The 16,655-nt window shown below is 34.2% G+C and overlaps 1 protein-coding gene across 3 annotated transcripts in view; it reads left to right on the forward strand.

The window, feature by feature from the left end:
- The window catches only part of Memo1 (mediator of cell motility 1), a 112,286-nt gene that overhangs the window by 79,672 nt on the left and 15,959 nt on the right, over positions 1–16,655 (forward strand). For all 3 annotated transcript variants that reach the window (XM_057792389.1, XM_057792405.1, XM_057792396.1), the window contains one exon: positions 6,420–6,496. In XM_057792389.1, coding sequence (XP_057648372.1) covers positions 6,420–6,496 — 77 coding nt within the window. The remainder of the gene's footprint in view (positions 1–6,419; positions 6,497–16,655) is intronic.

The raw sequence follows: 16,655 nt of genomic DNA on the forward strand, positions 1-16,655 counted from the left end.
GCTGACACAATCATCACTAAATCTCATTAAGTGCTCACTTTACTTACAAAAGGCACAAAAGTCCTTCTGGGTAATTTGGCCAGTAGTATGGCAGACAGTGTTAGGTGTGACATGGATAATATTTGGAAATTGACATTACAGGAGGTAGTAATTGCCACTTTGTAAAGCATAACACTTTCTGTTTTCCATGCTTATTAAGCTGAATCATTAGCCAATTACAAGTTAAGCCATCGTAGGAATCAAATTTCATATATTTCAAATTTATATTTCGTGTCAACAATTTAGCTCTCTTTGACAGTTGATGTTTCGTTTCTTTTTCCTTCTCCTTTCTCCCCCTCTTGTAGAATCTTGCCATCCTAGGCTGACTTGGATTTGTATCCTTCTGCCTCAATCTCCCTAAATGGGATCAGAGGCATGTACCACTGCACCATGCTTTTTTTCCCTGCTTGTAAAGATATGGCACATGTTTGTTTGTTTTTTTAACAATATAAAAGCAATCGTAATGGGTGAGTTCTCAGTAACTCCAGAGAAATGATTCAGCTCTTCAGTATATAGATAGATCTTAAACATCTCATTGCTTTAGGCTCTTCATAATTTTAAGTAACTGGCTTTGAAGTATAATTACTTAACCTGAGTTTGGTATCCCTCACAAATTACTCAGGTAGCTATACATAGTAGGCCTTTGTTTTTATTGAATTAGGTTACTGGTAGTGCTGTTTTTATTGGTGGGTATTCTCTTTGTTTTTGGTCTAGCTTTTGTGGAAATAGTGAAAACCTTGCTCATAGAGGTGGTTGGGTAGCTGATTGATAAAGTGTAGTCTCCTTGTTATTGGCCAGTATCCCTTTACAAAAATGAGTTCTTTCTATAAACATTTATTTTGCTTTAATAGATAATTCATTTTTAAAGAGACACCAGAGGGATAAAAACATAGAGACTAAAATATTTTGGTGTTCTTTTGGAATGAAACAAGACATGAGAAGGTCAAGAAGCTACTACATTCTGTTATCTTGTTCTTTCCGTCTCCTCAGTGGAGTCCCCTAAAATGTAGCTCTGCATTTTAGTCGTCTGTGCTTGTCATCATCTTAGACATAGAAAAATGCATATCAGCACCACAGTATGGGATAATAATAATAATTTTCACCTTAGCTACTAGCTTTTGATTTTCTTTAATCTTAATTAATTTTTTTAATCTTAACACAAAGTTCTATTAATAAGTAATATACTTATCAAGTTCTCTTACTATTTAGCATACTTACCAAGTTCTGGATGGTTCTGTGTAGGAGAAACTTGCCTGCACTTCTTTCAGTTATCTAATTAGTCAATTTTTATTCTGTTTCTCAAGTTTCAAGTCTGACAGTCTTCATATATACTATTATTATTTGTTTTATGCCTTCACGGAAATTTGTTTCCAAGTTCAGATTAATAGCTTTCATTTATATAATTTTTAGCCAACTATTAACAAATTTCTAAACAAAATTAGACCTAAGAAGTTGAACGTGAAGTACTCTTCTATTAATTTGCCTTTATGGTAGTTTTACAAATCAGTTCCAATAAATTTACTAAGTAAATGTTTATGACACTATTTTGTTAGAATATGAATATAATCTACTGTAGTATCTTCAGCAATTTAAAATTTGCTTAGAATTGTATCACTTTTATTTTTTCTCTAGTTTTGGAGTCTGTCCTGAAACTAGCTCTTGTAAATCAGGCTGGCGTCGAACTCACAGAGATCTGCCTGCCTCTGCCTCCCAAGTGCTGGGATTAAAGGCGTGCGCCACCACCGCCTCGCAGCATTATATCACCTTTTTTTTAGTAGCTTTTAGCTACTTACTCAAAGTGACCTTACCCAAAGTATTTGTAAGATTTATATTAAGTTCAGATTTCTCCTGTACTGTTCATTAAGTGATTCGTATATACTCTTTTTCCTGTTAAGTTTCTTAGTGCAAGGATAATTCTACTTTCTAAATGCTTAAGTTGATTTGAATATGTTAGCTAATTTCTAAAATGTTATTATCCAAGCCTATACATTAGTCTTCTCAAGTCTTTGTACATCTTTATCACAGACTTTTGACCTTTTGCAGTTTTGGGATAAGACATACTTTCTTTCCCATTGTAACAAAATTCAGGATGAACGGATGACAGCATCTAGTTGTTAGAAAGGATGATCTTATTTGATAGAATGTAGATAGTGTTTCCTTTGTGAAGTATTTTATTTGACTGTGATTTCAGGTGTAGGTGTTACAGGTTTAGGACCTCCTTGTAGAATGACCTGATAATCTCCCTAATGGATTTGTATAATGGTTCAAATATTTGAAAAATGGCTCACCATTAGCAAAGTGATAAGTAAATGTACTAAGAACAGTTTCTACTGGTCATGTATCTGAAAGAATTTCCTACTGCCTGTTATTTTGGGGTTTTATTGATTAACATTATTAGGTCATTGCTTATTTCAGCAGTCTAGTGTATAGCTTAATGTTGAGGTATTTAATTTTTTTCTTTTTGTTTTGAGATACTTAAAACATAGTGTTGGTTGTTGTACCATCCATTGTTGTTTGTCCTCATTAGTTGACTGTTGTGTGTTAAACAGACATCCTTGGAGCTTCCTCTCCACACTCTGTGAATCCACTCATTAATCACCAGTCACCTTTGGAGATGGGAAAATTACTTACCTGTATTTCTTTTTCTCAGAAAGCGTGCTCTGGAATGGATTCACAAATGAGCTACCCTCCTTCCCTCAAAGAGTAAGGTTTCTGCTTTACAGGATTTTTTTCCTTGGGTTATTTTTTCCTCTCATCTTTTGAATTTGAAAAGAACTGAGGGAAGGCACCTGAAGAAACCACTGACATACTCACTAGGGAGTTCCAGAGCTTGTCCTGCCCCTAGGGCGGTGTCCATGGCTCTTAAAGCTAGAAAGCTCATACTTGACGTTGAAACAGGGGCTCAGAGAATCCATTTTCCCAGTGTACCTTCTGAAAGGATAAGTTTCAGGTAAGTAATTTTCTCTACTATGTGATATGCTTTATTCATACTTAGAAAAGGGTGTACACTTCCTGTCCTCCAGTTAACAGACAGCTGATTGTTCCTAGTCAACTTCATAATTGCCCTGAAAGTCAGATATAAAAATTTGCAGAATAAAATATTTTCTCATGAGATACACGCAAGGCAGAATTTATTTAAGATGAACGATTCAAAACTAAAGGTACATTTTTCATTATGCTAATTTGTATTATGCTAATACATCATTTCCTTTATTAATGAACAAAATCTTGAGAAATTAATTTTTAAATAATAAGTATCTTAATTCAGTTTCCAAACAGCAGTTAGTTGACTTGCATATTTGTGTGTGTATGCACATGCATATGTATGATTTTGTGTATGCATACATATATACACATCCAGGCTAAGGTAATATGAAGGCAACTATTATTTCAGATTAGATACTGTATCTTTATTAACAAGAATGGGTTGTTCAGATAATTTGAAAATACTTGTACAGTTTTAAAAATTATATCAGACATTATGGACTGTTATGAGTAAAATATTCAGGAGCTACATGTACTGAAAATTTAGTTCTTTATTGATATGAGCTAGTCATCTTTATTTTTTACTTTTATACTACTAAATGTGAGTTAGTCAAAAAAAATAGAAGGTAGCAAAATACTAAACATGTATTCTAATTCTAATTGGTTTTTAATGTATACTTTTATTTGCATTAAATTACATAATGATTCCAGTATTTTAAAGTATTTCAAACATCTGTGCCTTTCTTCAGCAATATTTTAAAGTTAGCTGGAATGTTATCTGTGTGATAGAACATCACATAAACATGCGGTCACCCTCTCACTTTCCTGGCAGGGTTGTTATTTGAAAACAGTTCCTCACTTGGAAGTGAGCAAGGACTTTGGAGTGGCTGTCACAAAGCACCCAGCAATAGCAGTCTTTCATAGACATAGGGTTACAGATAGTAGCTGAAAGTAACAACTGTTTCCAGAAACAGGGAAGCGAGAGGACAGTTGTTTAAACCTGAAATAGCCCAGATTTCAAAGAGTCGAGGAAGAGTGCTTTTATTGCTTTTAGAATATTATTTTTAGAATAGTGGCAAGGAAGCAGAATTTCCTTGTTTGGTGTTCATTTAATTGTCTCAGAAATGATTGGCAGTTTTATCAAAAAAACTTTGAAATAGACATGAATATAGTACCAATGAGTTGAATCAGTAGGCTAGGCTGATTGAGATGTAGATTTGGCTTTATGTATTGTTACAAGTACTCGGCAAGTGTGGAAAATAGGGCCAGTTTTGCAGTCTTCATGGTCAGACAGTCCTTATGTGTAATACACATTCTCTAAAGAAAAGAAAAGCAATAACTATCTTTCAAAATTTTTGAAAGAAATACTTGATGTATTTAATATAAGGTATTGAGGGCTAGCAAGATGACCTTATGAGTAGAAGTGCTTGCCAACAAACCTGAAATCTGAATTTGATCCTTGGGACCCATGAAGCAGATGGTGAGAACAGACATTGCAAGTTGTCATTTGACCTCCACTTGCACACTGCAGCATGTGTGTGCACCTACATAAAAATAAAATATAGAGGCTTTGAGTGTTAGGTGATCATTGTTGTCTTTAAGAATCCTTCCAGTTCAGAGACTATAGTACATCTCAAGCCATGGCTGGATGCATGCAGTCAGTCATCATTGTCGTTACATTCCGAGAAACAAGACTTTAGCTCACAGCCTGTCCAATTCTAGGATACCAGTTATACGAGAACTTCAACAATAGCTTTGTGCGAAGTGAATAGTTATTATACTGAGTGGCATTAGGAGATAATGTAAACAGTTAAAATATGAAAATTAAAGAATATGTTGTATTTTAGGAAAATAAGCATAAAAAGGTTAGCATGAACAGATGAAATACTGAGCTATACAATGTTTTTAAAAAATATACCAAAGAGAGTTTTATAATTTTGCCCTGACTATTATATGTACAATACTGTTTTCAATAAGACGAACAGGAAACTTGAAAATATCATAATAATCCAACCGAATCTGCTTTCTCAGTTGTGAGGCTAGAAGTTGGACTTATTAATAGTTCTAGACATGACACCTAAGGCACAGTTGTGTGTACTCGATGAATATACCATTAGAAATGCATTTTGGCAAAGCTTTAAAAATTAGGAAAATAGGGGCTGGAGAGATGGCTCAGAGGTTAAGAGCACTGATTGTTCTTCCAGAGTTCTGAGTTCAATTCCCAGCAACCACATGGTGGCTCACAACCATCTGTAATGAAATATGCTGCCCGCTTCTGGTCTGCAGGCATACATGCAGACAGAACACTGTATACAAAATAAGTAAACACATCTTAAAAAAAAAAAAAAACTCAAGCCTAATTTAAAAAAAATTTAGGAAAATATTGACTGAGTGGTTAAGAGCACTGGCTACTCTTCCAAAAGACCCAGCTTTGATTCCCAGCACCCAGCTGGTGGCTTATACCCAGCTGTAACTGAAGTTCCAGAAGATCTGACACCCTCCTTTGGCCTCTACAAGCATCAGGCATGCATGTGGTAAACAGACACACATGCAGCAAAACACCCACATGCATAAAAATAATTAAAATTTAAAAAAGAAACATAAAAATAAATAAGAATGGTACTCTTGAAAGCTATATTAGATGTATCTCAAGTACGTCATAGTTAAATAATCTGTAATTTGTTATGGGTATTAATTTTTGAGTTTCATATTAGGAAGCAATTTATTTTTGGAATTTTTGTTTTCTTTTTTAAATTTCTTTTTAATCTCTGCATTTAAAGAACAGCTGAACATCGACTATTTTGTGCTTATACTCTTCTTAGCCGGGATTTCATGTCAGTGTAGGACAGTTGACTCTTTTGTGAATTCTGTTCATATTGCATAAGACATATGTATCAATCCTTTTCCTTAAAAATATGATAGCCATAAAAATCACACAACCTTCAAGTATTGCTGACACACATTTGCTTTGTCTGAGAGATCAGCAGTGGTAAACTCACTGAGTTCTTACACTGAGATAGTATCCTGGAAGTCAGATTTTCTTGATTCATACTCCTTGTGGGTTTACTATCAATGATAGACTGTTAGAATGTTTAACAATGCTTCTAACTTTAAGCTCTTTTGTTTCCTTATTCTTGTATTACTGGTGATTTTAAAGTTTCTGCAGTATGAAATAGTTTTTAACATCTTAAAATTCTGGTGATGTGTCATTTCTTTATTGCCTTCCCAAATATGCCTCTTATCTTTATATTGAGGGCTTTTGGGAATTGATTCTTGCAGAGGCTTAAGCTGTGCTTTGCCTTTTGTGAGAACTGAAATTATCTGGTAAGCGCTTGCTTTCTTTTTTAGCTTCTAATTTTTCCCTATTTTATTTTGTACATGATATTTGTTTCAAGGTCAAAGGTTCCGTTACAGTTACTATGATGAATCCCAGGGGGAGATTTATAGATCCATTGAACATCTAGATAAAATGGTAAGTCTTTCAGGTGTGGGGTTTTAATGCTCTAAAAATATTTTCTTTTATTCCAGATTAGTGACTCAAGATTTACTATGTTAAAATATACAATGGGCTAACAGTTCTTTCCCTTTTTTGAATTTAAAGTTCAAACTGCAATGTATCCTCAAGTGAATAATTTTCAAGAACTTTCTTTTACTTCTGTTTGATTAGTGAGAATATTTAACAGCACTTGGATATAGATTTTAATGATATTTTTGGAGATGAATTTGGTTTAAGGGGCAGCAACATTTAATGCTATTAACTCTGTAAGCTGCAGCAGTAGGAAGTGGTGGGGTACATGGCTGTAACTCCTTGATGGCCATCTGAAGTCACTTATTTCGACTCTTTGTGAACTGTTACTGTTCTTTGAAATTTATTAAGTAACTTAGTGTTTAATTTTTAGATTTGGTTTTTTAGTAGGCCAAACTTATTCTTGAGTGATGCTGAAGATTTTATGAACTACTTGATAAAATATATATAACCTAAAATCATAAATGTCTGATTGCTTGATACTCCAGTTTTTCAGTTATTACCTTTTTCCTTCTGAAACTAATTTTGTTATAGCCTTTTCATTTTATGTTTTAGCTTTGCCAGGTATTAAATTCAGGGTTTTGAGAATATAGTGCAGGTGTTCTCCTGCTAAGCTGCATGCCGAGTCTGGTGACATAAGTTTATGATGACAGACTTTGGGCATTTAGCAAACTTAGCTTTTGTCTGCTGTACTGCAGGAACTTTTATAACTACATCATTTTAATGTTTTAAAGTTTTTAAAATTCTAGAAATACTTAGGAATTAATACTATATTCCAGGTTTTTCAAAAACCTCCTAAAGTGAATTTAACCTTAGTGAAACTAATAACTTAAAACTGTTGTTTTGGTTTACTTCTCTAAAACCTCCTTTAAGTCTTATTGTTATATATTGAATTTTAGTTTCATTTTTCACTTATATTAAATTTGAACTTGAAGTGTCTGTTGTCTTTAGCCTGTGTCTTCTAAGGTTATTAGAGAAAGTACCTTAAGAAAGCTGGATTACTTTTTATAAGTACCAATAATTTGCTTTTCTCCCCTTTTGTCTTTTATTTTTTTGTTTGATATTTATTTATTTATTTATTTATTTATTTATTTATTTATTTATGCCACTGGGTTTTCTTTTCTTTTTTTTTCTTTTTTTTTTTCTTTTTTTTTCTTTTTTTTGAGACAAGGTTTCTCTGTGGTTTTGGAGCCTGTCCTGGAACTAGCTCTTGTAGACCAGGCTGGTCTCGAACTCACAGAGATCCACCTGCCTCTGCCTCCCGAGTGCTGGGATTAAAGGCATGCGCCACCACTGCCCGGCGCCACTGGGTTTTCCAGTGTTGGATTTTATCTTATTTTTTCTAAATGTAAAATTAAAAACCACAATTTTTATTTTTTCCTAAAGTATTGATAGTTATACTTGAAGTTTAAAAAAATTATTCTGAAAATATCTATGGGGAATAACTCTTCCCTCTTTCTAAGTGGTTACACTTACAGTTTCCTTTCCCTGCTAAATTGTTCAAAGTGTAACCTGGGACCAGGACTCAGAAGTGATTGAAGGATGACAGGGTGTGTGGGATGCATAAGCCTAAGGTGTACATAACTGAGTAAACTCTATTTCAGACTAGCTCCTCTTTGAGCATTAGCCACACCTGAATGTGCACTATTATTACAGAGATTTTTCTTTATTAAATAGAATTTTAAAAAGTTACATAAGTAATTTTGGTGTGTATTCCTAAGGAATAGTCATTGTAGCAGGACTGTCCCTCATTTGCTCTGTGATCTCTAAGGCTCTTTCAGTTCTCTAACCCGCATTTGTCTGTTAACAGTAGACCCTTGTCTAGATATCTGAGTCACTGTTTGAGTCTCTCTGTTTGCAAGTCTGTGATTTGTTTATATCAATTTTATACATTATGGTAGATGATTATTTGGTCAAAAGTAATTAATATATTTAAGTAAGGAATCTGCATTTAAATATACTATACAGGAATAGATATGGCATAGGGTTGCACCTTTCAAAATTGTCCATTAGTCATGTGTATTTCTTGAGCACTGAAATATGGGTATTGTCACTCACTATCTACTGCCGGTATAAAATATACATTGATTTCACTTAGAATGAAACAAACTAACAAAACCCCCTCAAAAATGATTTATCTTGATTGTTTAATGAAATTAAAATGTAATAGATTGTGTTAAATATTTTGCAATTAATTCCACTTTTTTCATTTTATCTTTTAATACAGCCACTAAAATTTTTAAATTATACATATGACCTACATTATATTTAATTGTGCATTTCTGGTTTAGAGTAGAAAGGTATATCTGGATGGTGGTAGGTCTTATTGTGTAGCTTTGTCTGACTGGATACTTACTATGTACCCCAGATTGGCCTCAAATTCAGAGAATTCCTCTTGTGTGCTTATATTTGGCTGGAGATAAACGTTTAAAAATCATTGCTGTGTGGAGGACAGGTAGAAAGGTGGTCAGAGCCATTGTGTAGAGAGAATGGAGGGGAGGAAGGGGTAGCTAGGTCAAAGAATATACTGACATAAGTGTTGGAGTTCAGAGGACAGCCATTAAGAGTTCTGCGTAGGGGAACTAAGAATGGATGATGAGAGGAAAAAGCTTTTAACTAATAGGGGACAGAATATCAGGTTAGGAACTTTATAAGAGCAGTTTCAGAAGAATTATTCAAGTTAGAAGCTAAATTGGAACAAAGAGGTATCAATTTGACAATAATGTTCTCTGTCAGTTTGACTGTGACAGGAAGGACCAATGTTTGAGTGTTATCTGGCTTGAATAAGCTGATCCATCAAACATAGTCAGAGAAGAACGTGGTCTTTCCCCTTATCTTCCTACTCCGTGTACTCTCTTTGGACAACATCCATCCTTTATATGACAATAATACAAAACTGTATCTACATTCATACCAACTTTGTGTTCTAAATCAAGATAGAAGTTGAGATCATTTCAAAATCCCCAGTATCATTAATCACTAAATCTCAGATTTTTTTTTTTTGACTCTAAATATTATCACTAGTGTGGTTCCCATTCCACCTGGCTTACTTCTTCATTTCTTCTATTTATTTAGGAATGACTGTCTAGGGGATGGTGTTTGGTAGCTCAGTGGTAGAGTAACACACTTAGCATGCACAGGGTCTAGTATGTGCCTTTGCCCCACAAGTATGTATAAGGAAGAATGACTGTGTATGTATGAAATAGAAACTGTTTATTAATGGTATGTATGTAAAAGATTTCCTTTTCATTAGAATTATCTTCACTTGTTTATTTAACTACACAGAAGGTAATTTTATAGTCTAGGCTGACTCCAGACTTGCTCCCTCCTGGTCTTAGCCCGATAGGCATATGCCAGAACACCCTACCTCAACACTAGGCTCAAAGGTGCTTTAAGAGCAAAGAATTTCCAAAGCAAATAGCCTTCCTTGAAGTGAGTAGGTAGGTGTGTGTGCGCGTGTGTGCGTGCGTGTGCATGTGTGCAGTGTGTTTAACAGTTTGTATTCGATTTTATGAAACAGTACTTTTAGCACCAAAACCAGTAAAAAAATACCTTGGTCTAGGACTGTTCTGTTATACTACTTATTTACTAGGTACTAGCTTAGTATTTTCACTGGAATGTTATAAATAATTTGCAACCTCAACATAGCAACAATTAGAACTTCTGATTTTCTCTCGACATGTCTTTTCTAAGTCACTTGATGGTGGCTTACATTTTCTCAACTGCTATTGTCATTTTCAATCTCAAGTAGCTGAAAATAAAGTCCAAATAGACCCCCTCCCCTCAGCCCCCAAAGATGGTCTTTCTGTGTAGCCCTGGCTATCATGGAACTCTCTGTAGACCAGGCAGGCCTCAAACTCACAGAGATCCACCTACTTCTACCTTCTGAGTGCTTGGACTAAATGTGTGCGCTACCACCACCAAGCCCCAAGCAGATTTGTGGGTAGATGATTGGTTGATACTGCCACACTTTTTCCAGCTTTTGTCTTTTGCTCTTTTTGTACTTAACTATTACACTTAACTAGCTCAAGTCTTTGCTTAGACTGTGCTTTTTAAAAAACAGTGTCCAACTATGTAGCCTTGACTATCCTTGAACTCACAAAGATCCACCTGCTTCTGCTTTTGATTTTGTTTCCCCAGTACTGGGATTAAAGGCATGTTCATCATGCTTGGCTTCTTATCTAGCTCCTTATCCTCCTGGTAGGATCTGCTGGCCACCTTGCTTAGTTTTACATTCTACACTTCACCCTGACAGCATTTGTTCCCTGATTGCCTTAATCTGCTTCATGTGTAAGAACTTCACGTGTAAGAACTGCATTTTCCGTCAGTCAAGCACTTTTTTTTCCTCTGATGTATCCAAAGGGCCCGAATAGTGATTAGAACATAAAAACTCAAATATTTTTTCAAATGAATGAATGAATATAACAATCTTTCTATATATACAATTAAAAACATGAGCACATTAATATGAAAGTGAAATAAAAGGAAGGCAGTTTATAATAAGTTGTGTTTCAAATGTTAGCGTTCAGAAACAGCAATGTTAGAAGGCACAAGGAAGTAGTTAGATTCTTGTGTATATAAAGTGTCAGTAAAATAGCAGTGAACACAGACTTCCAATTGGCTGTTGCCTTTGTTGCTCAAATTACTGCATAGCACTGCTGGGTGACTTGATTTTTTTTTTTCTTCAATAGGTGAATAATTCTTAGGAAATACATAGAATAATAAAAATAAAATAAAACTTAAATAAAAGAAACCATAATATCCCCTCACTTTAGATGATGAGTATTCTTGGGAATTTCATTCTTTATTAAAACTATGGAAAACTTTTCTTGTTGTCATATGAGGTAGAAATGGTACAGGTAATTAGGAGTTCTATATAAGTTACATGTCAAGTCTTAAGGGTGGAAAACTGTTATTTGTGTATAGAATTGGTAGGACTCCTTAGTCCTGCCAAACCTCAAAATATCTTGGTGTTGGGGACAGCCAAAAATATTTGCTTATGATCTTCCTGTGAAGAGTGTGTTAACTTGCTCAGCTTATTTGCATTATTTATACTTGGTGCTGTGAGACTTAACCATTTCTCTATTTTGTTGGGTGACTGCCTCTGTCTGTCTGTCTGTCTGTCTGTCTGTCTGTCTGTCTGTCTGTCTATCTATCTATCTATCTATCTATCTATCTGTGTTGTTATTCACAGTGAAAGTTTATGTGAGGTATAGAGTGTACTGATGTAATTCACATGGTTTTGAAGATCATGCTTGATACTACAAGATCAGGTGTAGCAAACAGGGGGCCAGTTGGCAGTGTTAAGGGAAAAGGTAAAAAATGGTGGCAGTGAAGGTGGAAAGAAGTGGATCAAATTAAGATACTTATAAACAAGAGGCAGAGGATCTTTGCTAATAGGCTCTTTACTGGCTGCTGCTCAGAGAGGTATGAGTTTGGGAAGTCTTGCCATACTGATAGTAAGGCTGCAGCCAGGAAGAGATTGCCCATGGTGGTTTTAAGCAACCCTGTCTTTACACTGCAGTCACTCATAGGAGCCTGAGAGTGGAGCTGCCCATGTCCGCCCCCTTTGTAGCATAGAGTCTTAGCATCTTCCTCACTGTGACTCTGTCAGTGAGTTTGTGCAAACTACCTGATGTGCTGATATAGAACACGGGCAGACTTCTTAGAGCTTTTCCTGTTTAGTTCAGAAAGGAAAGTTGTCTAAATTACGTGATTGACTGTATGTCGAGAACCAGTAAGCCCAGGATGACTTCTAAGTCAGCCCCAGATTTCCTTCCATTAGATGGCAAATTACCAAAACTTACTTGAAACTTTTATTTAAAAAATTATGGGATAGAACTTCAAAATAAATAGAGTATTTGTTATATGTAGAATTTTTAAAAGGCTCATAAATGTGTCTGTCTTTATTAGCATATTGCTAGTTTGATTTATGAGCTAATTTTTAGAGTATATGAATAAAAATAGTGGTAAGATCTCAATAAACTCAAATGGCTTTTTGTTTAAGTATGTAATAATGTTTATAATTCTGAGTATACTAAAAGTTGAGTATCGATGATCTGAAAATCTAAAGTCTGAAATGCTCCAAAATCCAAAACTCTTGATGCCACCAGGTGAAAAGGGCACACTTGCTCTCGTGTGACCAATCACAGTTAAAAGTACACTGAAAGTATTATGTAAAGTCACCCAAGGCAATGGGACATAGAAAGTATATGTGAAATATTAATGAATTTTGTGTTTAGGACTTTGGTTCCACTCCCAAAATATTGTATTTACATGAAAATACTCAGAAATCTAGCAGAAGCAAATCTGAAACACTTCTGCTGTCAAGTATTGAATAAAGAACATTCACCCTGTAAGAGCTACCCATTTTCAAAGTCGGTGGGCTAATAAGTCTTTAAGTTTAAGAGATTGAATTGTATCTGTTCAGAATTAATTGCGTTAATCAAGTTTCACTTTGTTTTTTAATGGAAAAATTTTATTATTACTGTTAAAATGTTAGTAAGCTATTTTTAAGTTGCCAAAAACCATTTCTGTTCTTTCTGAAAACTGTTCACAGCTGTAACCATGGAATATGTAGAAACTAATTATGAAAAAACAAAAATGTTTATAGGAAAATTATGTCTCATAAATGTTACAGTTGGGAAAACAGCTATGTTGTAGAATATGTACAATTTGAAAGTTTTATGATTTTTATTGGCTTTTCTATTTTGGTAAATAGTATCTTGTAACTTCACTATTTATGCTGACAAACAATGGATTTTAAGAAACTGATCTTATAAATTTTGATGTCTTGAAATATTAGCCATATTTACATGTATGTGATATCATTTCTACTATGCTAATTTTTTGGAGTATACCATTTTACTATGCTAGTTTAGGGGGTTTCATTACTGATACTGGCAAATTATTTGGCAGGGAGAATCTGAAAATGTCATCACAGCCATTTAGTTTATTAATTTATTAATCACTTTGTTTAGTTTGAATATCAGCAGCTTTCCTTTCTTCCTACTATTTTAAAAGGATAAATTGTTGCAATTTACTAAGTCATGCTTCTTTCTCTTGAATTTATACCATATCTTCTTTATTAGGTTTGGCTGCATTCTCTGTACTTATTAGTACATTGGCTCTTAGCACTACTACTTTAGAATAGGGTTTGTTTTGTTTTTGGCATAGAATTACTTGTACTGTTAAAATTTTTATCTTGATTCCTCTTCAGGAAACTAGGACATTTCCTTTTCTCTAACATATAGTTATCTTCAAATGAATGGATTATATTTCTGATACTTGATGCGCTCATTAATTATGTGGTCATTATTAAAAAGGCATGATTTTTCTTATTTATAAATGCATGTAAAATATGTTACTCTTTTGTGTTTGATATTTTAATAAGATTTACTTTTGTGTTATAACAATAGCTGTTTTGTTTAATGTAGATACATTTTTGTTTACTTTTGTTTTAAAAATGGGAAAGTAGTTATCAGAATTCTGAATTTGCATCTCTTTCAGTATCTACTGTTCAGTTTCAGATTGACCTTTGGGACTTGGCATCATGGGTTTTTAACCATTTGTTTGAGAGTCAGCAAAATAATAAATTCAGCACAAATACTCCCAAAGTTAGAAACATGTATTCTGCAAATTTCTAGCGGAAACTGCTCAGTTATGATGTATTTCTGTACTCTGGAGGGACAGACAGACTTGGTTGAAATAAGTGTTGGTTCATTTCTTTGTATATGAGGTGTATGTAAATAATCAAGTTTTTAAACTGTACAAGCCCTAGAGAGCTATATGTTGCCTGGTCTTTAGACTCACTAATCATATCTTCCAGGGTTGTTAAGAATAGGTAAGCTATCTAGGCATATTTGGGAAGCATTTTGTTTTTCCATTATCTTGGAATTTGGATAATAAACATTGAACTGACATTTTTGGAACAAGTAATTTTACACTTAATCATCAAGTATATGTGATGTGTTTGTTAGTATTCTGTACTAGTCAGTGGATGTCCCATTTTATAATTTTATCCTCATGCTTTTATCTATGTACTTTGTGAATTTTCTGGTTTGAAGAGGTTCACTCATGAGAAAAGCTCCTATTCCCTTTATCTTCTCTTTATAAAAACATGCCATTAAATCATCATGCTTGTCACAGGTTTGAATCGAATTAATTCCTATCTAGTAGTAGGTACTTAATACACTTAAGGAATTAAAATTTTAACATTTTATCTCTTGATTTCCACTTTTTCATTGTGTATTTTCTGGTTTATCTTTATAATTTAACCAGTTTAATCTTCATTTTGAGCTCCTTATTTAGTAGTATCCTCTCCACATTTGTAGTATTTTATCTCTTCACTAAGGGTTTCTTGGCCAGTTACTTATAATTCCTTGCTTTAAATGTAATTCATCTTCTTCTCTTAGAATTCATATCAGTATAAGGTATGATGCTTATTTCAAATGTGCTTGGAAATTTTATTACTAAAATGTTTGTTGAAACTTTTCATCCTAGAGTTTATTAAAAGTGGATTCTATTTATGGCTAGCTGATTCTATTTATGGCTTCATTCAGGAGCATTAGATTTCTCATAATGTGTACACCAGTTGTAGTTATGTTGATGTTTGAAGAATCATTAGTGTAATTCTTTTTATACTGTGGTAAAGCCAGTGATTATGGAGACAAAGCCTAGGATTAGAAACTTTTGATGCCATTTTCATGCATAGAAAAATTATATCTTTGTAGCATGAGGAACGGGCTTGTTAGGGTTTCTGTCCTGCCCAGTTCCCACAGCCGGTAAGCCCCAAAGAAAATCACACAGAGGTCTACATAAGTTACAAACTGATTGGCCCATTAGCTCAGGCTTCTTATTAACTCTTACAACTTATATTAACCCATTATTCTTATCTATGTTAATCACATGGCTTGGTACCTTTTTCAGTGGGGTAGGTCACATCCTGCTTCTTCGGTGTCTGGGTGTCTGGGTAGGACTGCGGGAGAGCTTCCTTCTTCCCAGAATACACTTGTTTTCATTGCCCCGCCTCTACTTCCTGTCTGGTTGTCCCACCTATACGTCCTGCCTGGCTACCGGCCAATCAGCGTTTATTTACAACATAATTGACAGAATACAGAATTGTCCCACACCATATCTTGACTATCTATATTTCTGGAAGAGTTATAATTTCATCTTAGTATTACTACTTACTGGTTTAGATTTGCATCATATTGTATATTTTAGGTTTAATGTTTAATTTTTCTTTAATCTTGTACCAAATGTTATTGTTGACTCAAAAAGTCCCCTGCTTGTCAGAAGAAAACCAAGATAGCATTAAAAACTAGTTTTAGATTGGCTAATTAATGTATAAGCAAAATGATTCTACACTTCTATTAAGTCTTATTCTAGAATGGATAATGATTATGGAAGATGCAGGTATTCTGAGAATTTCTTGTACAGTTTTGGTTTTGAAGCTTCCATTATAAAGCTTTACATCACTTATTAATGGCTGCCATTTTCCAAATCACTTTATTTAGAGTCATCTGCCTGGTTGTTGTCTGTGCTTGTAGACTGTTAAGACTTCACTAGACTTTAGCTAGCAATCACATAGAATTGTCAGTTCAGTCCAGTGAAATGACCACTTACATTTTTCTCAAAGACATTAATCTAATATAGCAAATACAAATATAAAAAGGGGTTGATCTAGATAAAATAACGTAATTAGTTAGATTCAGTGATTTACTTGCTACTTCAGTAAACAAAGAAGCTCTCTTTTAGTGGATTAAAAATATGCTATATGGAGAAATGGCTCAGTTGGTAAAGATGTTTGCAACCAAGCCCTGTCCACCTAAGTTCAGTCCCTGGAACTAACTGGTAGAAGAAGAGAACTGATTTCCCCAAATTGTCTCTAACTCATGCCATGGCAAGTGAATGGCTGTAGTTTCTTATCTGTGCATGTGTACCTACATAAAAATAAATACCAAACAATTAAAAATATGTTAATGCTTTTGGAGACTGCAGAATTTAGTATAAACAAGTGTTTAGTTCATGGTGGTTTGTTTAGCAGTACTCTAAAATGTCTTAATTATAACCTTCAAAGACACTGCTCTAAAGTAGAGAAAGT

Source organism: Chionomys nivalis, chromosome 1 (assembly GCF_950005125.1).
Source record: "Chionomys nivalis chromosome 1, mChiNiv1.1, whole genome shotgun sequence".
Taxonomy (NCBI): domain Eukaryota; kingdom Metazoa; phylum Chordata; class Mammalia; order Rodentia; family Cricetidae; genus Chionomys; species Chionomys nivalis.